This window comes from Candoia aspera, chromosome 1, assembly GCF_035149785.1.
Source record: "Candoia aspera isolate rCanAsp1 chromosome 1, rCanAsp1.hap2, whole genome shotgun sequence".
NCBI lineage: Eukaryota > Metazoa > Chordata > Lepidosauria > Squamata > Boidae > Candoia > Candoia aspera.
The window spans coordinates 322,580,797-322,606,075 of NC_086153.1; the positions used below are offsets into that span (position 1 = coordinate 322,580,797).

General features: G+C 42.5%; 1 protein-coding gene across 1 annotated transcript in view; it reads right to left on the minus strand.

Annotated features, from left to right (window-relative positions):
- Nucleotides 1-9,965: 9,965 nt before the first annotated feature.
- Nucleotides 9,966-25,279, minus strand: part of ARMH4 (armadillo like helical domain containing 4) — a 54,675-nt gene continuing 39,361 nt past the window's right edge. The window contains exons 6-8 of the mRNA XM_063290504.1: nucleotides 18,032-18,063; nucleotides 12,556-12,690; nucleotides 9,966-11,371 (exon numbers count right to left, since the gene is read on the minus strand). Coding sequence (XP_063146574.1) covers nucleotides 11,303-11,371; nucleotides 12,556-12,690; nucleotides 18,032-18,063 — 236 coding nt within the window. The 3' untranslated portion in view covers nucleotides 9,966-11,302. The remainder of the gene's footprint in view (nucleotides 11,372-12,555; nucleotides 12,691-18,031; nucleotides 18,064-25,279) is intronic.

Here is a 25,279-nt window from a genome sequence, read left to right on the forward strand (position 1 = left end):
TCCCTCCTTGTGGGGGGAGATGGGCGGTGATAAAAATTTGATAAATAAATAAAAATAAATAATTGTAGCCATAGATCATTCAGTAGGACTTCTGTTACAACCTTCCCTAAACTAGTGCTCTTCAGTTGTGTTGGCTAGGGAGCCTGGGAATTTATGTCCAAAACATCTGGAGGGCACCTCCCGAGAGCCTCAGAATTACAGGAAGAGGCTGGGCAAAAGAAATAAGCCCCAAATAGCTATACTTCTGTATTTAAACTTTTTTTCAGGGATTTGGGGGGGGGCGATCATTCTCTTGGCAAAGCTTCTTGCTGACACATGCATTCCAGTGATCCCCATCTCAGAAAATTAATTCTGTGACCTCAGTTGCTCTGCTTCCTGCACTGCAGTTTTTGCAGAATCAGAGAAGAGCCCATTCTGAAGACACTGTGCCATGTCAAGGGTGTCATCCAAGCAGCTTCTCTCCCCTCTGGGTTCTCCTGGCTTGAAGGTCTGATCATGCAGAAGGTAGAAATGGGGCCTCTGGAATGCAAGTGAGCAGCATCCTTCCAAAGGCTCTCCTTTATTCGCCCATAACGAAGCAATGAGGGTACCCCTTTAAATCCAGTGCTTACTTCCCACTACTGTAAATCCTCCACTTTCTTGCCTACTGTAGCAACCGAGGCTCCAAGTATACTGCATTGCTGGCAGGGAGGTGGAAAAAGCACCAGTAGGTTGATCAAGATAGACAGCTTGCTTGGCAGAAGTTGCTGAAGCAGCATCCCTTCCCATTGGCTGGGTCTGTGAGAAGTTTTGATATGACCAAATGTGAGATGCCACCAACTGCTATGCCCTGAAAAGCAGAGGTGGAATCAGGATGACTATGAGAGGCTGTTTTTAAGCCTAAGCAGGATTGATTCGATGGGGGCTCTTGGAGAGCAGAATAACCTCCCCGTGCAAATCCACTGAGCCTTTTTTCCTTTGGCTTTTAGACAACTATTAAATTACAGAATTCTCGAATCCTAGCGCTGGCGAGGGGCCATTTAGGGTACCAAGTCCAATGCCCTACTCAGTGTGGAATCCAAGTGAAAGCATCCCCAAGAGATGGCTGGCCAACCTCTGCCTGAACACTCCCATTCAACGGCAGCCAACCACTTTTTGCATAATTGGTTCCTTTATCAAACTCTCCCTTGGAATCAGCCTTCCTGTAACTTCAATTGATTAATCTGCATCCTGCCCTCTGGAATGGTGGAAGATAAGTCGTCTTGACACACTGCTGAGTGAGATCCTTTCTGGCATTTGAAGAGGGCTTTTGTGCCCCTACTCGCTCATTTTCCTTATCCCCAGGCTGAACATCTCCAACAACTTGAATCTCTCTCTTCATAGGACGGAGTTCCTAGTTCCCCAATTGTCCTTTTTGCCTTCCCTGAGCCTGTTCCAGTTTCTCTGATTCCCTGAACCGGACGCGGTACTTGAGTTGGGCTGTCTGGGGAATGCAAAATAAAGTGGAACTTTTAGATTCAGATTTTAGATTGCCTCTTTAAAATGAGTGCTGCCTGAATTCTTGTATTATTATTTCTATTGACTTATTTTAAGATAAAAGAGCATCAGCAAAAAATGAACTCTTTGTTTTTATTGTGCTATGGACACACTGCTGTGGGAGAGGGAGAAATACATATCTGGGTGGTGGATGGATTGGTTTTCCTTGCTGACAACTTTTTAAATGATGAAGCAAGAATTTCTTAAACCAACCTGCCCCAATCTGGCATGTTTAGATACAGTGGAATTGCACCAACTCCCATGATTCCCTTTAAGCATGGCCAGCTTTTGCCAAGAAGACCAGAAAGAGAGGCAAAGGCAGGTGACCCCTTCCAATAACATGCAGCTTGTCTTTCAATCTCTTATGAAGTTTAATTGCGTTTTCAGGCCTGGGATTTTGGCCTAGCATCAGCCAGGTTAGGCGTTTTCCAAATGGCGCTTTCACCAACAGAGTGGAATGAGAGGATCTCCCCAGGAGTGCATCAAAGTAACCTCAGTTCCCAGTCCAAACTGCCCTGCCAGGGGGAGGGGAAGGGAGGGGGTGGTGGGGCCTGCCTTTCTTACACAGCTCTTAAGCAGAAGCCCATTATACATCGAGGGGGCCATGAGGGAATGAGGGCTTCCTGAAGGACAGACATTTTATTTTATTTTATTTTATTTTATTATTTTTATTTTTTTATTTTTTATTTTTTTTATTTTTTTATTTTTTTTATTTTTTTTATTTTTTTATTTTTTATTATTTTTGTTTTTAATTTAGAAGGTCACCTAACTCTAAAATGACTCTGGGCAGTTTACATAGAAAAGGAAGGAAGGAAGGAAGGAAGGAAGGAAGGAAGGACAGGCTATGGGGAAGGAGCACCAACCTCAGCCTGTGTGTTCAGCCCTCAGAGTCCTTTGGCCGCTGCCCTCCATCATGGCTCTGATCCCGCTGACTGGTTCTTTCAACCCACACAGAGGAAGTGGATGCATTTTGCTGCCTGAAAAGAAGGGCAAGGTGACATCCCTCGCCCTCCATCTTGTTTCACATACTCAAAAGCAGAGTAACTGGTTTGGCAGCAGAATCATTCTTCGGGGCTGGAGATGGCCCTTCAGTCTGGCAACAGGCTAACTTTTGGGGTGCATGGCAGGTTAGGGGACACACTGGCCTTTCCCACCCAACGCCTCACTGTTGTTTCCTAAAGCGCAGGAGACCATGATCTGAAGCAAATGCAGGACTTGATACATGACGTAGTTTTTCAAAGCAAAGAATGAAGAAGGGAAAACTCATGCATGATTTCTGGAAACCTCAGGTGAAGCAGGGCTTCCGGATTGGGGTTGGGGGATCAGGAAATATCAAGATAATGGCCATGACTGTGTGATCAAAGCCCTGTGGCACACCTAAAAAAGGAGCAGGGCTTCAGTCACATGGCTCTGGCCACCATCTTGACTTTTTTGACCCTCCCTTGCAGATGCCCCTGCCATATACCGTCTTCTAATTTTCAGTCTCATTACTTAGGAAAGGGGAAAAAAACTCTTTAATTCTCTGATTCTGAAATTGCAGCATGGCATTCACTGAGGTTTTGTACAATGTCCCTAAACTAAAAGCCTGCTCATTTTGCTTTTTTAATTTACTATAACAAACAGTCCAAAAAGGAGTCCTACAAAGCTTATGAATTATTTTGTACATTTTTTGTCTGTTTGATCCTAATAAAAGTATAATCTAAAAAGTATTGTGTGATTTTGTAAAACTTCTGATAAACCAATCTTTTAATATAATGCTTTTATCACCGCAATATTTCTCCTTCCCTCCTTTCTTGCACACAAAAAGGGTTGAGCCTATAGTTCTTGCCAGAGCATGTCAAATGGGACATAAATTTTCTCTTAAAGTAAATTTCCGTAAATATCCTGAAATTGCAATCTGGACCATGCTCCAGTGTCTTCCAGTCTTGCATAAGAGTTCTTCTTCCCTTTGCCCACCCCGCCCCACTATATGATTGAACCCTAGGAAATAGCTAAGTATTCTACCAAAACATCACAAGCAAAAAGTCAACTGAAACTAAACTTGAAAGTACTTAATTTCTTCTTAGAAGAAAGTTCCATCACTTAAAACTGAAGGTAGTTTTGGTGAACCTTCAGATTGGGTTCTTGTTCTAATGCAGGAGGCCTTGTTCTCATGGATCCACGTGTTAGGCTGCACCACTCAAATTTAGAAATTGGTATGACTGCAAAGCTTACCTCATTAAGTAGTTCCTCTATATGGACAGATACTTTGAAAAGAGTGCATGCAAAGTTTTTTATGTGTATTGGATGAATGTTCGCTTGTATGAGCTCCTGCCTTAAATGATGCTCCTCAAAAGCAGAGGACATGTCCCCACTTGGATCTATCCACATCACAATCATGTCCTGGAAACACTTTTTCCTCCTTTTGCTTCATATCATCCTCACTCCATAAGTGATGATAAATCATCCTTAGTTCCACTGGTGTTAAAGCAGTATTTTCCCCCTTATTCTGACTCCATGCGTCGAAGGGTGTCCAGCTCATTATGCTTGGAGGGGAGTTGAGTAATTGGCAATGCCTGGAACAGAGGACATAGAGGCAGCAGCAGGACTGGCCATGGGGACAGCAAACTCCATTGTTTTTTCTCTGACTCAAGGATGGGGGAAAAACACTTTAATTCAGCAGGGGGAAAGGCCTACAAATGGACTCCTTCAGTTCAACACACTAAAAAAATCAGCAGAGGTCCTGTCTTGGCCTGTTCCTTCTCTTTAAGCCCATTTTTTTTAAAGTTAAGGGATATGAAATAAAAGGGGTAAGTGATGTCATGTAATAGTTGCAAGATTTGGGATAGACAGACTCAAGGTGTACAGGAGAGGGTGTATGTGTGAAAGAGAACCAGGAAGGGAAGTGAGGAGGAAAGAAACTGAAGCTAGAGCAGTGTTTCTCAACCTCAGCAGCTTTAATACGTGTAGACTTCGACTCCCAGAATTCCCAGCCAGCCACCACACATCTTAAAGTTGCTGAGGTTGAGAAACACTGGGCTAGAGCAGTTATGAAGGAGAATTCTTAGAGAGGGACCCTTGACCCTGGCTGCACTGCTATCCAGATGTAATGGGACAGAACGGTAATTCACATTATAAATGCCTCTTCCTTCCATTTCCTCTTAAGCCTTGAAGGTATAAAAGCATTCTTATCAAAAACATCTCCTGCCTTTAGTACAAAGAGATGAACATTAAGAAGCATTGAAAAAAAGACTCTACCACCATTTGTGAGTCAATAGACATTTCTCCAGCCTCTGTGCTCATGGTGACTGAGCAAGGCTCGAAACCTTGTAATTGTCACCATCATCTACAAAACTTGCTTCTCAGAGGCAAGAAAGGGGCAGGTACTGTGGATGGCAATATTCTGAGCATGCCTTCATTGCACCTTAAAAAAATATGGAATATCTTCTTCCAATTGATTGGTGGGGTTTTGGATTTCATGTTTCCTGCATTGCAGAGTCTTTTTCTATGCTATTCCTTGGCAAGTGGCCAGCCCTTTTCACTTTTGGAAGAATTAATGCCTCTCCCAGCAGATCTTTTTTATCCCATGACACACACCACCCAAGATTCAGGAGAATTTAGTTTAGTTAATTATCAGCCTCACTTTATTTGATTAGACCCAGCCTTGCCAAACTACTAGCAGCCTTTGATTTCTCTGCAAGAGCACAATAAAGCAGGAGCACGCTTTGCAGAAAAACCAGTGTTTTATTGGGGTTATTAATTTATGAGGACTGAGAATAAAACAGAGTGAAATTTCCACTGAGCCATAGGAAACACTGGATGCTCCCAGGATAGTTACTCTCCTACAATATCTACTTGATAGGGGTGCTATGAGTATGCAGTTTTTTAAATGGACCAATTTTGCATTCCTGTCCTGAGTTTCTTGGACTAAAGACACACTGTAAATGCCATTCTACTTAAGTCTTAGACAGCCGGCAGCTTCACGTTAAATAATGTCATCAGATAATGTCGTCCTTTGTCCTACTCTGTTGCTTTGCTTTCCCTTTTCCAGATTAAATTAAAGCAGGATTTTGCATCTACTGTATTATTGAAGCCATGGAGCACATGGCCCTAACTCCATGCAACAGCTACAGTGACCACACATTCTTTACAGATAGTCCTTGTTTAACAACCATTCATTTAGGTTTGGACTTACATCAGTGCTTGAAAAACCGACATACAACCGGAACTCACACTTACAACCATCTCAGCATCCCCAAGGTCATGCAATCACAATTTGGGCACTTGGCAACCAGTTCGCATTTATGACTGTCGCAGCATTCTGTGGTCACATGACTGCCATTTTTGAGCTTCCCGGCTGGCTTCTGGCAAGCAAAATCAATGGCAAACTGCATGATTTGCTTAATGACCATGTGGTTGCCTTAATGCCTGCAGTGATTCACTTAATGACTGCTGCAAAAAAGGTTGTAAAATCGGGTTGGATTCACTTAATTACCACTTTGCTTAGCAACCAAAATTCCAGTCCCAATTGTGGTTGTTAAGTGAGGACTACCTGTGTTATAAAAGAGAGTCCTTTATTTCAGAAAGCTGTACTTTAGATTTACTTAATTTAGTTATTTATTTTCTTGGTTTTGCTCTCGAATTTTCCTTTGTAAAGCAAAGTTATAAACATAAATAATCTTTTTTTTAATCCTTACGAATCTCTTTCAGATTTGCCCCTTTTTTCAGATTTGTCCTTTATTTTTTCCAAGAAACTATGGTCACTGTACATCACTGAGCATAAATGCCAGGTTCAAAGAAGAAAAAGGCCAAGTTTGATTTCTTGCATTTAAACTGCATCCTTTTGCAAATGCAAGTAGCACCTGCTGGAAGGGAGAATGGTGGTAATTTGAGGTTGGAGCAGAAGAGAGAGTTTAATTTTTTCTTCACCTGCTGAACAATTGCTTTCCAGTATTTCTCAAACTTGGCAACTTTAAGATGTGTGGACTTCAACTCCCAGAATTCTGGCTGGGGAATTCTGGGAGTTGAAGTCCACACATCTTAAAGCTGCCAAGTTTGAGAAACATTGTTCTAACTGCACTGGGGAGAAAAAATCATTAGTGCGAAAGAGTAACCTCTGCTTATGCAAGCAGCAATTTCAGATTAGTTTTTCAGGCAGGATCAAAACAGGGAAGGCTGCTTCTTTCAGCTTTGCTCTGCCAGCAGCATCTAGCAGAAGGAAACTTGGGCCCCAATGGGGTTGCCCCTTCCCCCAGCGGTCCAGCTGTTGCCATTATGAAAGCGTTTGACTTTGCCTGGATGGCAGCAGCTCCCAATCTGTCCATCATCCAGAGGGACCGAAAAGTGGCACAACAGTCCTTTGGGAGTAGCCAGAAGGAACTTGATTCCCTTTCAGTCATAAAAAAAAAAAGGTATTTCCAGATGTCCCTCCTTCCACTTAGGAGAACTGTTTGGGTATCTGCAAACCAGAAGTGGAGAAAATTAGCAAATTTCCCAGAACCAGTTGTTAATTAGTGTGTTTCCCAGACAAGGCCATGGTAAATCAAATGTCTCCAGGAAAAGAAGCCCATTTCTTTCTTTCCTACACTTCTGTTCTTACATGCTGCTAATCATTTCTGCTCATTGGCTGCTGGATATGCTAAAACTGTATTTCTTAAGCCAAAATTCCTTATGATTATTTTTTTTTACAAGCAACACTATTTTGTTTTCTTTATTTGCACATATTTCTGACAGGACACATTTAATGGCCAAGTGCTTCATAACTTTATTGGCTTGCCCTCACAACAACCTTGTGAGGTAGGTCACTTATTCCTGGCAAAAAGGTGGAGAATTGGGTTGATGAAAGTGACTCACCAAAGGCCCTAAGCAGCATTCCCCAACCTGGTGCACTCCAACTGTTTGGGGCACATCATGACATCACTGTAGCTTCCACTGGACACCCAGGCTTTTGGATAACCGCTCATCATCCCAACCAACACAGCTGACACATCTGGAGGTCTCCAGGTTGTAGAAGGTTGGTCTACAGCCAGCTGACAGGACTAGGAGTCCTGAGACCCACCTCTTCTCTGCTAGAACTCTACCCTCTATCCACTGAAACATTTATTCCTTTTCCTAGTTGCTTTTTTGGAATTCAGTTCTACACAGATTAGAATGCTAATAAGACAACTCAAAACATTTCTCTTCTAGCCCCGCAATCTTTAGAAGTACCTTTTCCAAATTCAGGACCAATTCCAATGTTAGCCAGCTTCTTGTGTTCTGAGCTGCAGGAAGACTGAACCCCCATGGGAGAGGAACCCACTTTGCATGCAACAGGGCTTGGCTCAGGAAGGAAAGGCCTTTCCCCACAAGAGACCTCTTGCTGGCTAGGGCAGACAAAGCTGAGCTAGACACCCAAACTCTTACACCTGGCCTCAAGCACCACTCCCGTTCCTATTCGAATGCCATGTATTTTGATGCATTCTGTCCCTTCTGGGAGAGAGGGGGATCAGTTTCAAGCCCTGATCTGTTCTCTGCCAGGCCTATGACATTTTGGGGCCTGCAGTATCCAAGCCAGCAAAAAGAGCCATTGGAGAAATTGCAAGGGGCAGGACTGCTCTGCTTGGACCTGCTGCTTTGGTGAACGTGTTGTAGTGAGCCACTGGGTGGGAGGGGAACATGGAGCAGAAAGTGACAGAGAGGGCTTTGCTATTCCATACTGCTGAGCTGGCGGGCAGGGGGAAGAAGGGGGGAAAGGTATCTCTATTTTTTTTTTTAACATTCTTGAAAAAAAGGTACCTTGGCATATCGGGGATAAGAGTTCGAATTCAGCCAATTTATGGCTTTATTAAATTGTGGGGTTTGGGGGGGGGGAATTGGAAGCATCCAAAATATCTTTCATCTTTAGTCTAGAGCAGCTCAAGTCCATTCTGTTGCTTCTGAACTTTATCATCTCAACTTCACGCAATCACTGGGTGCACGGCTGGCCCTCAGCTCTTGCCAGATTAAAAAAAGCCACCTGAATATATTGTGCGCTACACTTCACCCTCTAACACTTACTGGAAGTCGCTGACCTCGGGAGCTTCTGGTTTAGGCGTCCATGGTCCCAGTGCACTATTCCCTGCAGCCATATTGCTTTGTTTACACTTGGCTGGAAGTCCTGAGCCACACTGTCTATAATCCTGGGACGCTATGCTAGGAAGCCACTCTTACTAACACATTGCTTGCTTATATAACGTGTGCATATATGTGAATGTGTTCTACACACAAATACACAACAAAAATAGTGTTCAGTGCCATTATCAAAATAACCAATTGCTCTCTATGAACCAGAAGCCTGAAACTAGAGACGTTTCAACTGCTTTCACACTTCTCAACCCATCCCTGCTTGCCTATTTACTTTGCTGTGTACTGCTACTCTGAAGTCATTGACCAGAACTGTCCTCCTCTCTCACCTCCACATGGCCCTAAAGAGGGTCATTAAAAAAATGAAAAATATCCTCCAAAATAGACTGACTGACTGATTGTGACTACTACAGGGAGGCAACACTGATTTGATCTCTAAAAACTGCTTTGTTGCTCAGGAAGCATGAACTGTAGCACCATTTGCAATGAGAGGTACTATGGTTCATGTTCCCATACAGTTTTGGAAGATCAAATTAGGAAGCCCTACACAGCCCTAGAGAATACATGTACACATACTTCCACCAGGCAAAGTGATGGGACAATGATTCCCAAAACATGTGAGCCAAAGAGGCAAATCATCCTTGGTAAAATTAAGCTACCATATCAGAAGCAGCAATCACTTAATTCTAATAAACCAAAGACCTCTTCTTACAGTTTTGATTCCCCCCCCCCCCGTTGTGAAAAAGAAAAGGGGCGAAACTCAGTAGGAGAAAACTTGTCTGGTATGTAGAAATCCCAAGTTCAGTTCCTGGCTTTATCCAATACTGCTGGGTGTGACCTCTTCCTGAAACCCTTAGCAGTTACAGTGGCTCAGTGTGGATAATAATCAGGAGAAGCAACCAAAGATGCAGCTTGATCCATGTCTCTTGTCTTCTTTGTGGAAAGCAAGACAAGAGCTCTTACTAGTTTAGTTAACTAGGGTGAGAAAAGCCCAAAGCCAGAAGGGCATTTTTATTCCCAAGGAAGATGAACCAGCCTTCCCCACCTGGCACTCTCCAGATGTGTAGAAATATTCCCATCATCCCTGTTGGCTGGGAAGAATGAGAATGACTGTCCAACTCAATTGGAGAGAAGGGGGAATCAGTCTGGGCTAAGCAATGTGTTGGCTGGTTTGCACATTTGGAATTGTGAACATCTTGGGGGAGCTCTCATAAAATAGCTGCTAGAGACTTGCCTATTTGTAAAACAGCTTCTGCAGTTGGCATGTCCAATAAGGATGACTCCTGCTATGCCCCACAGTGGTGCCCAATTGATTCTTCTTCTTCTTTTTTTTGGTAAGGCAATAGATAGATTTTTTTTAAAAGTACATGTGGCCACCATGTTTATTTTCCAGGAATAGAAATGGAATGTGTATTGAACCTAGAGATATTTTTGTAAACAATTAGGATGTTAGCGGGTGGTGTTTAGTTTGCAGAATGCCAGCTTTCACCAGAAGCACAGATTTAAAAAGAAGTGAAATGGGGCAGGGAACTTTGTGGATGCAAAGGTGAATGCAGAACTACCAGCCCTCACTTTGCTCAATCACGAAGCAGAACGTACTGCCACTGCAAAGGAAGATGCCCCTTGCTCTTGGTCTGGCAGCTGGTTGGCCAAATACAAGCCTGCCTTTTGTCTGAGTGTGAAAAAAGAAGTGTACTGTAAAATTTAATCCAGAAAAAAGTGCTTTGCCTCAGGGTATCAAGAGTTTGGGTGCCACTCTCATACATTTACCGCTGGTTCACTGCCATCATTAGATGACCACAGCACCAAGTAATTATCTCTTGCAGATCAAATGTGCACTGCAAATTTCCATATCACCTTGGGAACAATGGAGAGAGTAGAGAGGTGTTTAGCTGTGGGAGCTAAGTAACAGTCATGTGAAGTATGCCATGCATATGTGACTCTTCCTTAGTACTTTGATCCTTATGGGCCCCTCACTGAGCTGATGAAAGCCCTCTCCCACCCCCCTGATGCTCTTCCACTCCCATTTGTTTCACAATGAACAAAACAAAGCACATGTCTCTTCTGTATGTAACTATCTAGTTTGGCCCTAAGCGTAATATACTATATATACATGGTGTGCCTGTTCATTTTACTCTACCTACATAGTTACTGTCCTGCTTATGAGGTGGTCTGCTTCAAGGTGAGACTTCATTAATTAAAAAGATCCAGTCATTTTCAAAACCATGAACTTCAGCTCAGGAAATGCCATATCTTAGAAGAGGCTTCCCAGGGAGAGACTGACGGAAGTCATCTGGGCTAGAAATCATCCTCCCCAAAGACTGTATGGGAAAGGATGACAGCTTGATTGCTAGCATCAAAATGAAAATTAAAAGCTTAGGACCATTATTGTCATTCAGCCTGTCTTGTCCCCCACTCTTCATGGCGTCATTGTTAGTTTCATCCTTGAACATGCAGTGCAATGGAAATGAAGTTGCACTAATGCATGGTTTTTAAAAAGTAGACTGCAACATGCTGTGATTGGGATGTATTTGGCTGTGTGCGTATCTCCTTTTGGGGACCAGTTGTGTAAAGCAACACTGCCATGTGAATGCACAACATGGCAGGCCACTGGGATGCAGCAGAAAGACTTTTTTTTTTACTTGCAAACCTCCCTTTGCAAATAAAGTAAGTCACTGGAGAACATGATGTGGCTTTGCAGCCCGATTCAAAATTCATCTTCAGAGCTATCTGCTAAAAGCATCACCCGGTCTTGCATGCTGTTGAATTCTCTCTGCTGGTTGGGGTGGAGGGAGAGAGAGAGAGAGAGAAACATCAACTACCAGGAAGACAACCTCACTTCCCCGTTGTTTATTTCTTCCCTGCCTAGAAATGTTCACCCACTGCAGCTTTCTTTAACCTACTTTCTTCCATATATGCTGGACTTTGGCATATCCAAAGAGCTGAAGTCCAATACATCTGGAAAACACCAGCTGGAAGAAGGCTGCGTTTGTTACAGGTATTTTTCACCTTTACAAACTTGGAGCAGGTCAAGGGTGGGGTTATTAAGACCAAAGCAGGTGACTTGCGGATGTTTGGGATAGCTCGTCCCATCTCCAAAGCTAGCAAACACAGACTAGGTGAGAAATAACAGATCAAACAATAAGTTCATTCTTATCACGCTAAGATAATTGGATAATAAGATTTACCCTGCAACTTTAAACAACTTATAAGGCTGTAAGCCTGCTTAGTACAGCTGGATTTGGTTTAGGGATAACATGCATGTTGTATTACCAATTCTTACAAATTTTTGGACTGAGATTGGATTTCCGGTGTGCATTCTTTCATGCAGCCTTCCCCAACCTAGTGTGTTTCAGATATACTGAACTAGTATGCCGAGATGATAGAAATTGTAGTTAAACACTTCTGGAGCACACCTGATTGGAAAGTCTGCATTTAATAATGCTTCCTTCTCCTTCTTCTCCTTCTCCTTCTTTTGTGCCTTTGAGTCAGTCTTGGCTCCAGGTGACTGCCTGGACTAGTCCCTGCAGTTTTCTTGGCGAGGATTTTCAGAAGTGGTTTGCCATGGCTGAGAGAGAGGGACTGCCCCAAGGCCACCCAGCTGGCTTTGTGCCTAAGTGGGGACAAGGCCTCACAGTCTCCTGGTTTCTAGCCTGGTGCCTTACCCACTACACCAAACTGGCTCTGTTCTAATAATGCATCTTACAAATCTAATTTCTATCACCCCCAAAATAAAGGCAATGTATTAACTTTTTAGCCGAAACACAGACTATGTAGCCAGAGGAATAGTCTTCAATAGCCTTAAAGGAAAGGTGCAATACAAACATAATAAACGAACCCTTGCTTTAGACCATTGCCTGTTGATTTGAAAGATAAGGTGGCACTTTTTAGGAGCAAAGCATAATTTGGGGTGAGGAGAGCAGCCAAGCACTTTCATAGCATTGGAAGAAGGATACCAACCTTTCGCTTGTGCCTTTTAAAGCCATTCCTGCGACGGCGGCTCATGATCTTGATGCTATAGAGCGCTCCCAAGATGAAAAGGGCTCCAGCAATGCCTACGCCCACAGGGACCAGCATCCCAGACATGTATCCTGCCTAAGGAAGGAAGGATGGGAGAAGAATGCCAAGTAACCATCAGGTCAAGCTTGATTTTTTTTTTCTTCTAATTATTTGGCCACTATTAAAATGGCAGACCTCGAACACTTGAACTATCTCCTTGGAGACATGTCTCCAACTCTTAGCAACCAAGTTGCTGTCATTTAAACATAGAAAGAAAGGCTAAAGTTCTTAATTGTAGCTCTGGCTTCATCTTGTTTTAACCTTCTTACATCTAATACTCTTTTTATTACTTCATTTTACAATCTTACTATTCCACTGTTATTGTTTTGCATTTTATGGTACCTTATATGTTATAACCTGTGGTTACAACAATAAACTTACTTACTTACACTATTAAAATTGATCTAGAGCTCTTTACATTAATTGAATGCATTGCTTGGAACCCCTGATGAAGCAAAAATGTGATGCACAGGGCTATCCCCAAACTATGAAAGCCAGCAGCATCCGCAGAGGAGTCCAAGGGAGGTTGGGCAGAGTGATGCCAGCGGCATCACAGGGCCATTGTCATGAGCACTGATGGTGAGCAGGAGGGGGCCCCTATCCAGGGGGGAAAATGCATGCGTAGTTTAGAGACTTCGAGCTGTCATTCAAAGAGACACAGAACAGACCCGCCTTGACTTTTGGGGTTTATCTGTCTGGGTTTTTCCCACGCTTCTTCAGTTTGTTAGGATTTTCTGTCTAATGTAGCAGTAATAAAACACTAGAGACCTATTCCTCATCTCGGCGTGGTTCCTGCTTGTTAGGACAGTCATAGTGCAAGCCCTGCCTCTTTTCCTAGTGAGTCATGACATCACACCCAAAAGGAGCAGTGCTCATGGTGCAAGGCTGCAGCAAGAGGCTGCCGAGGCCCAGAGGGGAGGCCTTACTTGGAAGAAAATTAAACATGGTGGAAAAAAGCTTTAGATGAGTAAATTACAGTAGTTCCCTTTTAAGGTTTTTAAACCACACCAATACAATGCTGTATAAATTAGTGGCCATTGCTGTGTTACAAGGCAAAGAACTGAAGCAACACACACAGGTTAAATACAACTAACTTTTATAAATTGGCTGTAAAAAATTCTGACTCCATTCCATCTCAAAAAATGCAGCTCTTTCACAAGAGCAGCAATGGGCCAGAAGGTATTACTGTGAATTATAGTTAATCTTTTGATAATTTCCATTTTATGATCCCAAGTTCTAACATTATAAGAGGGAGAGGGAGAATATCACCTCTCTATCGTTTGCTCCACAGCTGGAATAATTTTAGAAAAATTCTGATTCTTTGCAAGTTGCTTTGTTTCCCAAGGCAAAATGACTTAATCTTTTAAGCATTCAAGCTCGTTTAGGTTTCTTTTAGGATGACACTAGATAGAGCAGCTTTCAGCATACAAAACAGAAAGTTAAGGATAAACATGAATTTTGATCTTGTACCATAAAGCAAAATAGAATTAACAGTAGAATAATATTAAAACAAAAGAATAACAGCAATATACTTGTGGATCAATGTCTCAGTTTATGAAAAGCATTTAAATGAATTTTGCTGATAAAGAAGAAATCCAAAGCATAAAATAAAGGCAGAAATGCTCTGCATATTCCCAGAGCAACATGTCTGTCTGATTCCATTTGCAAACAAGTATTCTCTGCTTTAATGTCTTATTTTATGCTTTTTTTTCTCAGGGCCAATTCATCCACACTAGAAGGTACATTTGTTGTGGATAATATTTATGAATAGAAGAACAATGTGAATATAAAAAATGGGTCTTCCTAAGGCATACTCTTGCTATATTGCTAGTCTGTCGGACTGGTAGATAAAGGTACCAGTAAAGCAAATGCTGGTCTAGGCTGTAGGTTTTGCCCTACTATTTACTCTCACCCTCACTCTTTAGGGCAGGAGTAGGAGATAAGTATGTTTATCAATAAAGGGAACAGTGCTTAAGCCTAACTAGCCATGGGGCCTGCAGGGTATGGTTAAAAAAACATAAAGATGGCATAAACATGCTGTTGGAATTATCAGGGGTCAACTCAGCATTGTCTCATAAGCATAAGGGGGGCTTTCTAGTAAACGCATCTCTATTGTGCTTGTGGGATGTCACATGGAACACCTGATTTCCACTTCCTCCTTCTTCTTGGGTTTGGGGATTAACAATCTCCATTTTTACCTCATGGGCACACCTGCAAGCAGGAGGTGCTGCAGAATGCAGCTCTCGTCCTCTCATCTCACTTGCACACAGACTTTCTATTTCCATAGAAAGTGATGGATAAGTGCTTTCTACTATGAATCTACTTGTATCCAGATCTACTGAATAAATGTAAGCTATCATTTTTTTCTCTTAATCTAACTACTGCGTGAAGACTGAAGAATTACGTTTTCTGAACGTAATTAAGCTTAATGTGCAAGTTTTGGTTCACACTTCTACTTTGCAAGGTTGTTGTTAGCTGCTTGGAGTTCTTTTATTAACCTTTAAAAACTCCATCACATGCGATGTACATAAAAACAGTGGAGCTTCCATTACACCATCACAGCTGCTAGCTTGCCTTTTTTGACCATACCCTGTAGACACCATGTAAGTAAGAATGACACCACCACATTCCTAAATGTGTCAGACTTAATGCAACGTGCTTTCAATTTGTTGGGAACTATTGTAGCCAGACCTTCACTTAGGGCAGGAATAGACCAGCTTCTTTCTAGCCAGGGACAGATAGGACAGGGTATTTCATATTGTATCATTACCTCTGGGGCAAGGGCCCTGGCCAGCAATGTGATCAGGTATGTTCACAGGGTAGGGTCAAAAAGTCAATGGCAGCTTCAACGGTGTCACTGAAGCTTTGCCTGTTTTTTATATGCACCGCAAACATGCAATGCGCATTAAAATAGGCAAACCCTCAATGAAATCGTTGCAGCCGCCATCTTGACTTTTTGACCATACTCCGCAGACACCCCTAAATGTGATCATATCACTAGTTGGTGTGCCCAATTTTGAGGGGTGTTTTGGAGACCTTGATTGGGTGAAATGAGATTCTCAAAAACATGCTCCTTATTCTCCTCCACTCAGAAAAGGAGACATAAGGCTGACGTTTGAGGGTAACTCTGTCATTTATTTTTACGACAACCAATTTTTTAAAAAGTGCAATGCTGATTTTGCTTCCAAATCTTGGTGGTATGTGATCTGGGGGATGCTCTGGCAGCTGAATATGGCCTGCAGGTTGCCCAGCCTAAAGCAGAAAAAATTGAACAAGGCTCTGCACCAGGATAACCCTGTGTGGAAGCAGAGGGCATAGGGAATGGCCTTGAAGGACAGGAGGAAGAGCTGCTACCAAGGCAACAATCAGGCAAGTGGGACTTTGGTCCTGTCCAAAACACAAATTTGAGAAAACGTCTCAGACAAACCCTTCCCAAATCCACACAAAGATAAAGGGGGGGGGGGGGGGCGGGAGAAGCACATTCAGACTCAAAAGATTCTATTACTACAACTGTTACAGAAAAAAACAGTCCTGATCTATAGGGCATTGATTTCTTAGTCTAGTCTACCTTATAGGGCTGACAGTGGAGTTTCATGGATTCACGAAGCAGAAGACAGCAGGGGAGGAAAGGAAAGGAAAGAGAATAAATGAGAAACAAATAGGTGAGGATGTGTATGCTGATGGATCCAGCCCAATACTGAACAACCAGCAAGGTCTCTTTATGGATAACATCAGCCCTCATCAACCTAGGATCCACAAGGTGTGTCAGGTCTACAGGCTGACAATTTCCATTGCTTTCTAACCATGCTGGCAGAAAATCCCCAAAGGTGACATACCAGCATATACAGGAATACACCAAGCTGGGAAAAGCTGGGTTGCATTTTCTCCATTAAAACATGATAGGACACTATACTGAGCAGGTTTATGCTGATGTATTTGCATATATGCTGATGTGCAGTCTTCTTCAGATATTCTGGCCCACTATGGGTAGGAGGTTCTGCATGCAGAAGGGCCTTTTTGCAAGTGACATCCTGGCCATTGAGCATTCTCCACAGGGACGTAGCCACACCTGGAACCTTGGTCCTTTTAGATTCATATGGAAATAACCACAGTCAATGACATGAGGTGCTTGGAAATGTGTAAGCTTTTGTCCCCAGCTTGGTGCCATTCTTATGTATGAGACTACAATCCCATGAGACAGCCTGCATAGCCAAAGTCTAACGAGAATGATCTAGAAGAGACCAGGTCAGAGAAGTCTGCTTTAGTCTAGACCAGTGTTTCTCAACCTTAGCAACTTTAAGATGCATGGACTTCAACTGGGGAATTCTGGGAGTTGACGTCCATGCATCTTAACATTGCTAAGGCTGAGGAACACTGGCCTAAAAGTTTATCATATGTGGGAATGCCCTGCATCTGCTGCAGAACACATCCTCACTCTAGATAATGCATGCAGCAAAGCACTGCTAGAGCACTATAACACACCCAAATTCCAGTTCCTAGTCATGACTTGAGAAACAGGCTCTTCTTCCTTCCTGGCTTCTTCCTTCCTGGAAGGAACGTGTATTGTCCTGCCCTTGTTTCTGGCAATATGGAGCAGCAACATGCAAAGTGCTCAAATCACTTAGCTTCACCTCCCCACAAAGGAATTGAAAAACGCAAGTGAGGACTTCTCCTGATGCCTCGGAGCTCTCTTCCCCTGTGGATTCTAGCACGGGAGATCTACTCAAAATAAAAGTGACAGCTACACAATGCTTAGGTATACAGTGCATATTGAGAAGACTGGAATGGCAGAGCTCCAGTTATACAAGCAGTAAATCCTCAGGGTGGTTAGATGAATTGGGGCATTCACAGTATTTCCACACACTAGTCTGCCTGCACAAATTCTTAGAGAGGGGGGTTGAATCCAGGACCCCCAGGAAAGGTTACTCTAGGTAGCCGGTAGAGAGAGCAAGTCAGGGTATGATAGACAACAGCAGTCCTTGTCAACTGATCCCTTCCAGTTGTGCTGGGACTACAAATCTCAGAATTCTATAGCACTCAGAAATCTGGAAGATGCCAGACTGTAAAAATTGGACTCAAGGGAACCACAAATGATCACAGGGAACCAGTAGAAGCCACAACAATAGCGCACACATCTTGATGCCATCGCACAATGATGTGCAATGACATCACCATGACAGACGTGATGCCACTTGTGGACCCCCATGGTCATCATTCAAACTCATAAAATAATTATTGTCCTCTCTGCTACCCATCCAGAAAAAGTCTCTGAGTCTTATCAAAAGCCATGGATTAAAAGGGCACCACTCCATAGTGGATTTCTAAAAGTCAAAAATAATGCATTTTAAAACGAATCATACTGAGAAGAGCTCCCTACCTTGTCTTTTAGTTTTTCCATCCAGCTTCTCACTAGAAAATCAACAACATAAAATTAATTGCAATCAAAAGTCACCAAACATTGTAGTAGCATAAGGCCAACATTAACCCAGCAATGCAGTTTTGTAGAGGGTTAGAAGTTCCCCAACATGTAAATATCCTCCTCCATGGCAGACTGCATACAATGGCCCCACAGGCAGTGGACTCAGCAGCCCCACCAGGTATTTCAGTCTGCGGACAAGATCGTTTCTGACACCCCTAAATCTCCAGATGGTGGATTGGATGACCACCAGGCTAGCAGCAGCGACAATGTGGATAGCTCTCACCCACAGCCCCATCATATCTTCTTTAAATGCCTGAACAAGCACCTGAACAAATCAGTGTAAATATCACAACATATAATATTATAACAATGTAAAATATAATTTGCTTTATACTTGCAGTCCTTTTAGAATTGTGCCCAAAGTTGACTAGCGGCTTTCCTGCTAGAATGTGAGTGATCATTATGCTACATTTATGTTTAAAATGGGGTTTTGCGATGTAACACTTGGAATCTGTAAATAGAGAACCATTTTGTAAGCAAAATTAAAACAGTAATAACAATTCGGGACTTGAACCAAGGCCAATCCAGTTCAGATCTCAGTTGCCAGCTAGCAAACTACACTGACACTACTTTCTATAAGCACTCACAAAAAAGAATCCTCAGTATGATGAATCAGCAGAAATGACTTCATTATACCTACTGATGCCAAGAGACTTGGCCCTAGTGATGGAATATTAGAGTTGTCCTCACTAACTGCAGTTGCAAGTGTCCATGAATGCACAGCCTTCATTGACACAGGGCCAAGATCCAGAATATAAGCGAAAGCAAGAGTTCTCCATCAAAGTTCAGGGTTGATAGCTGATGTATTTTTTGCTGCAAAGAAGTATTCCGAGTTACTTAAGCAAACATATATGGACTCTCCCTAACCAAATCTCTGGAAGCAGGTAACAAAATGCCTTAATCTGTAAACCTACAACTGATTTTGTGTGTGCGTGTATTTACAAAAAATCCCTCTTGCTGACATCAGCAAGGTGCCCCTGACTTTCAGTGTATTAGATCTAATACATTATGTGTACAGTGTAAATCATGGCACATAACTGTTTTCCACTCTATTCTACATTAGTTAGACCCTTCCTTAACTAAGATTCTGATACTTGGAGTCGTTTCAGAGAAGGGGGGTACAGGTAATCAGGGGACTGGAAATTACGAAGAACTGAGGGAAGTGGGTATGTTTAGTCTTCAGAAAAGGGTGTGTGATAGCACTATTCCAATAGGATGTGTGACAGGGTGTGCGATAGCGCTATTCAAATATCCGAAGGGGTGCCACAGTTTGTTCTCCACTGTCTGAATGGAGGATACAGAATAATGGACTTAAGTTATAGGAAATAGATTCCAACTGAATTTTAGAAAAAGCTTCCTAATGCTAAGATCTTTTCAACAGCGAAACCAATCAGGTAACTGATGATGGTGTTCCAAAAGAGGCTGCATAGACATGTATTTGGGAGGCTTTAATCTGCATTCCTGCACTAAGCAAAGGGTTAGTCTCGATGGTTTAATAATCCCTTCTAACCTCACGACTGTATGATTTTACATCAGAGAGCCTGAAAACTTAATTTAGCCTGGAAGAAAAACAGAAGCTAATGCTTCATGTCCCAGTTTCTGTTCCATGAAGAAGGCTGCCTTTTTTTTTTTTATGAAATAAGATGAATAGGGCCTCAGCAACTTTAAAGGGCTGAACTCCTGGAGGTGATGTTTTCCCCACTAACAGCATCCTTAGGGCTGAGAAGGCTACATCTGATTGATTTTTGCATATCATTTACTAAAATGGGGTGTACGGACCTGCAGACCAGAGAGCAGCCATCCCGCAGCCTCATTCTGGTTCCCAAGTGACTGGCTCTCTGCAGAATTAATCTGTCCCTTTCACAGCAGCCCATTGGGAGGGAAGGAAGAAGAAGAGAGCAGGAGGCAGGGGAAATCAGACAGAAGGAGAAAACCACAGAAGACAAAAAAAGTAATCCTTTCAACTTTGCCTGTTTTTTGTTGCACAATCCCTAATATATTTACCCTACCCCAGTCTCCAGGAATATAGCCCTTGATACCTAACATTCCCCGTCTCTCATTTAAAGATGCAGGAGCTCTGGAAAAAAAAAGGCACCAGACTTATTTCAGAGCATCTCCTATTCCATCCCTCCAACCCCTTTCTTTCTTGCTACTTCTAGTGCATTCTACCTTTAAATAAGGTTGCATTTTTCATAGTGCCCTCAATTTAGTATTATTCTCTAAACTCCAGGAAGCCAGGTCTGTAGCCCACAATATTGCCCCTTTCCTAAAGCAGCTTGGCGGCCTGGTTCCCTGGGGGCATTTTCCTGCTTTCTCCAACTGATCATTTGAGAAAGTTGGAGGAGAGTAATTTTCCAACTGCCTTGTGCTTTGTCAATTCTGCATATTGCTAATTGCCTAATTAGCCACTCCAGCAGGGTTAAAGCATTCTTAATGGCATTCTGCAGCCCCTTCCCTTCCCAGCCTAAGTCCTTCACCTTTTGAGTGGAAGTTCTCTATTTTATAATTGGCTTGGAATCTGGCAGCTAAAAGAGACTGTAATCTTTCAAGGTGCCTGAGCCACAGGCATGCACTTCCATTATGCAACCAGCAATTTAGCTATTATTAGCATGGAACAGATTTTTTTTTTTAGGTTTATTATCCCGCCTTTATTATTTTTATAAATAACTCAAGGAGGGGAACATACCTAATACTCCTTCCTCCTCCTATTTGCCCCACAACAACAGCCCTGTGAGGTGAGTTGGGCTGAGAGAGGGTGACTGGCCCAAGGTCACCCAGCCAGCTTTCATGCCTAAGGTGGGACTAGAACTCACAGACTCCTGGTTTCTAGCCTGGAGCCTTAACCACTAGACCAAACTAGCTCTTACACCAATTTTCCCCAATTTTCTTACTTCCAGATCTGTTAGATTACAACTCCCATCTCCATAAACTCCACAACCATCACACTGCTGGAATTTCATTGGTGCACCGCTACAAACCTGAACTTAGGTTTCTTAGCCAACATTCTAGTAAATCCACCAAAATCATCACTGTATGTCAGGATTTGGTGCTATATACACTTAACAACAACAGCACAGAAAAATGTCCTGGGTATAATATTCCTCTGCTTTTCTGAAGGACCTCTACCCACATACTCACAGGGAATTCTTCTAATCCTGTAATTGAAATATTTGAACTGGTAACACTGCCCCTGATAAAGGAACTGTTCAAAAGACATTGGTCTTCCTCATAATAATTTCTTTGTGGCCGTTGAAATACTCTTTCCCCTGTTTTGGTTTCCAGGTTCTCATGGCCACTGCTACTGCTGTTGTTGAATGCTTCCCTGTACCTCATAGATACCATGCCCAAGTAAAAATGTCTCCATTGCATCACAAGAAAAGATGTGGGAGGGGCCTTTGGCCACAGAAGTTTTAAAGATATTTGACTGACCATACACCACCATGTTCCACGTATATATTCAAAAATAAAAAATCAGCAGGTGTAGGACAGGAAACATTAAGTAGAGTAACCACCATGGGACTGTGAAGTTCAACTAACACATGATGCAGAACATGCAAAATTCTGTTTTTGTTGCTTTTTTTATTTCCAAGCAGTCCCATAAGGCTATTACTTGGATTGTAGGAATAATAATGAGGATGAGATTCAACTGTTTCCTCCCTCAAAGGCTTCCCAATCTAGGTTTTATTTGCCACAAAATGGGGTGGAGGTTAATCTACAGGTATTTATAACTGCATTCTGTGAGCCTGGATGTTTGAGGAGATGGAAGGTACATGGAATATATCTGAATGGTTGAAGAGAAGGAAGATGCGTTCTTTGAGCCTGAATGGAGTTGAAGTAAACGTACGGTATATATTCACTCATTTGTACATAAATGATTCTGATCAAACAACAGCATCTAGCTTGGACAAAATAGCCTTGTGTCTTTGTTTCCAACATGTGCTCTCCACAAAAATGAGATGCCTCCACTCAAGTAACTCCAGGGCTTAATATCCAAGTAGAGCTACTGTATTTCAGCTGCACAAATATAAATGACCAGTAGATGGCAGCAGACAGACCCAGAAACATGTGTTCCAATGGTCTCCTATCCCTATTCCAAAGATTCCTAGGGAGGGACCTGCTGTATACCCAAGCATGGCAAATCCCAATTACTTTGGAAGTAGCTAATATTTTTAAAAGCATCTGAGAGGAAGAGCTACTTTAAGGAATTTGGGAGTTCAAATCTGGAAGCTCCCCTACACACAGTTCTAGATTATCACCGCACATGGAAGTGGTGGAATAAGAAAAAGAGGAAGAAACAGTGTGCTTTAGAAGAAATAAACTTTCTGTGCAGGCAAAATTATTTGGCACAGAACAGTGCCATTTACCATGCTGTAAAACACTGTTTGGGAGAACGACCTTATTGACCCAACTTACCCACTAGCTAACACGGAGCCTGTGGTGGACCTGTCACACACACACACATCCTTCAGGCCAATTTCCCAGTTAGCTAACATGGAGCTGCATTAGCCAATGGGTAGACCTCCCCTTCTGAGAACCTGTTGGCCTGGGATGAATAGGGGGCACTTTCTCGGGGCAGAGCAACAGAGGCAAGCTGCCACAGCCTTCACACCCTGGGCCAATGATAAGGGGTAAACACACTTTTCCATGCATATTATTTGCTCCACATGATGCTTTGCAGGAAAGAAGCACAGCTGTGCTATGATGTCCCCAGTTGGCCTTATGTTAAGTTTTGTAGTCCTTCTATTTTGAAGTAGAGGCACTTGGGTTCTTACTGTGACAGGTGAAGTGAAACAAACAATTATATTTTTTAAGATTATTCGGTCCATTGGTTGTTCCAGCTAACTGTATGATTTCCCTTCAACTCACAAAGCCTTTCTGAAACTGAGGTGGCCAGAGCTGTCAGGAACTACAAGGATGCAAAGCTTGTTTTTATATGAACAGGAGGAGGAGGAGGCCTAAGGACTTGTATAGGAAAACATGCTTATATTCACTTATGACTGACTTACTGCAGAGGTATTATCTAAATCAGGCAACAACTGGTCCTGTCCCAGATCCTCATCCTTCTCCAGCTTGACCGGCCCTATGGACACTCAGCCTGGATCTTGCTTAGTGGGGAACCGGACTAACATTACTCCTGAACTGCAGCGTGGTGCACATCAAAGGAAAGGGATGCAGACAGTGCAAGTGCAGAGGTGAGCAGCAGTCTAAACTGGGTATATTACACCCTTGACTCGCTGAGTATCAAGGATGAGTAATTCAGTAGCCAAACCTAAGAGGATACTATCTATTTAGAGCAAATGGCAGCATTTCCAAAATTACAGATACTGTATGTCATTGTCTCACTCCACAGACACCCTTTAGTACACATCCCCTTTTATTCAGAGTAACTTATACATCACATCCTACTCACCTCATCTATGCCATGCATACAGCACTCAGCTTGTCAGTGTTCTGACAGACCCTTGCTCCTTTCTCTATTTATTTATTAGATTTTCACCCCACCATTATTTTTGGTCAGCTGAAGGCAGCATACATAACTAATGTCCCTGCCTCCTATCTTCCCCACAACAACCACCCTGTGAGGTGAATTGGGCTGAGAGAGTGTGATTGGCCCAAAGTCACCCAGCTGGCTTTCATGCCTAAGGAAGGACTAGAACTCCCTGTCTCCTGGTTTCTAACCTTGCACCTCAGCCTCTACACCAGTGTTTTTCAAACTGGGCAACTTTAAGATAACGTAGACTTTAACTTCCAGAACCCACCAGCCAGCTTGCTGTCCCCGGGTAACCTCATGCCCTTGTGGTATTTGGAAATACAGGTACCATAATCCTTTGACATTGCCATACTAATGATGGGAACTGGAGTAAAAAACAACAACTGGCATGCTAGAGGAACATTATTCCCTAACTCTGACCCAACTCAATCACCCTGGCCATAGGTGCCATTTACTACCACCTTGCTAAGCTATCTGCCTGTATTAGATTGCTGACCAGCTATCCTTACCCCAGAATTGTTATTCACTCAGGAGCACCAGCTTTTCTAATATTTATCACAAAAGTGCAAAAAAGCCATAATGATGCCACATCTTAGTTTAGAGAAACCCAAGTGCTTTGTAAACAAGGAATGGTGTTAATGGGCTATTTCCCAGCAATGCTGTAATTACAATGGAAGCTATTCATTAACATGCAAAGGGATAATGGCAGATAATGAACTACAATTGTGCTTATTCCAGTGAAGAAAGGAAAGATTCAAGGAAAGGGAAACGACTTATTAACTCTTGGGTGAAACTGAGGTTTATGGCTGAAAAGGTTCTAAGGCTAAGATTCCTAAATTGAAAAATAATTTGGGCAAAGGATGCCCATGTCATTATTTAGGGAGACTACTAATTCTTTTTGACAGCTCTGTGCTTTGCAACAGAGTCCTGACAAGTGAATATTTTGCAGAACACAGAAGAATGGTCTTGAGATAGAGGATGACTGCTGCGTGTTAGGAAAAACTTGGTATCAGTAGTGTGATAGTGGAACTGAAGACATAGAAAGGAAGTGGGCCACCCTTTCTCAGATGTCCTCAAACTAAGTCTGGATAGACATTTGTTGAGGATACTTCTGTCTGGATTTCTACAATCTCAGTATCAATAGGGGCCATTTAGGCCATCAAGCCAAGAAAACAAGCAAATTAATCATCAAACAAATCAACCCAGAGTTCTCATTCAAGGCAAAAATGACCAGGCTCAAATGATCAGGCTTTGGACACATTGTGCAAAAGCCTAGTTCTCTGGAGAGATCTGTAATGCTGGAAAAGGTGGAAAGAAAGAGAAGTGGGTTGACAAGTTTTGTTATGTCCTTTGAACCTGTTCCAATTCATCTACACTTTGTCATAATGGCAAAGATCAGAATTAGACACTGTTTTTCCAGGTCTGACTAGAATAAACCCGAGAATAAACTAACTTTGTTGCAGTAATTGCTTAAGAGGAAGCCAGAAGTAACTAAATATCTGATAGTACAAAGGCACTATTAATTACATTTATGTTATCATGCATATAATAGCAAGATTCCAAATACTGAACATGGGATTCTTATTAAAGATTTTGTGAGAGTATGCTTTCATCATCATTATATAATAGCTGTGTACTAAACTAATTCTGCCTGT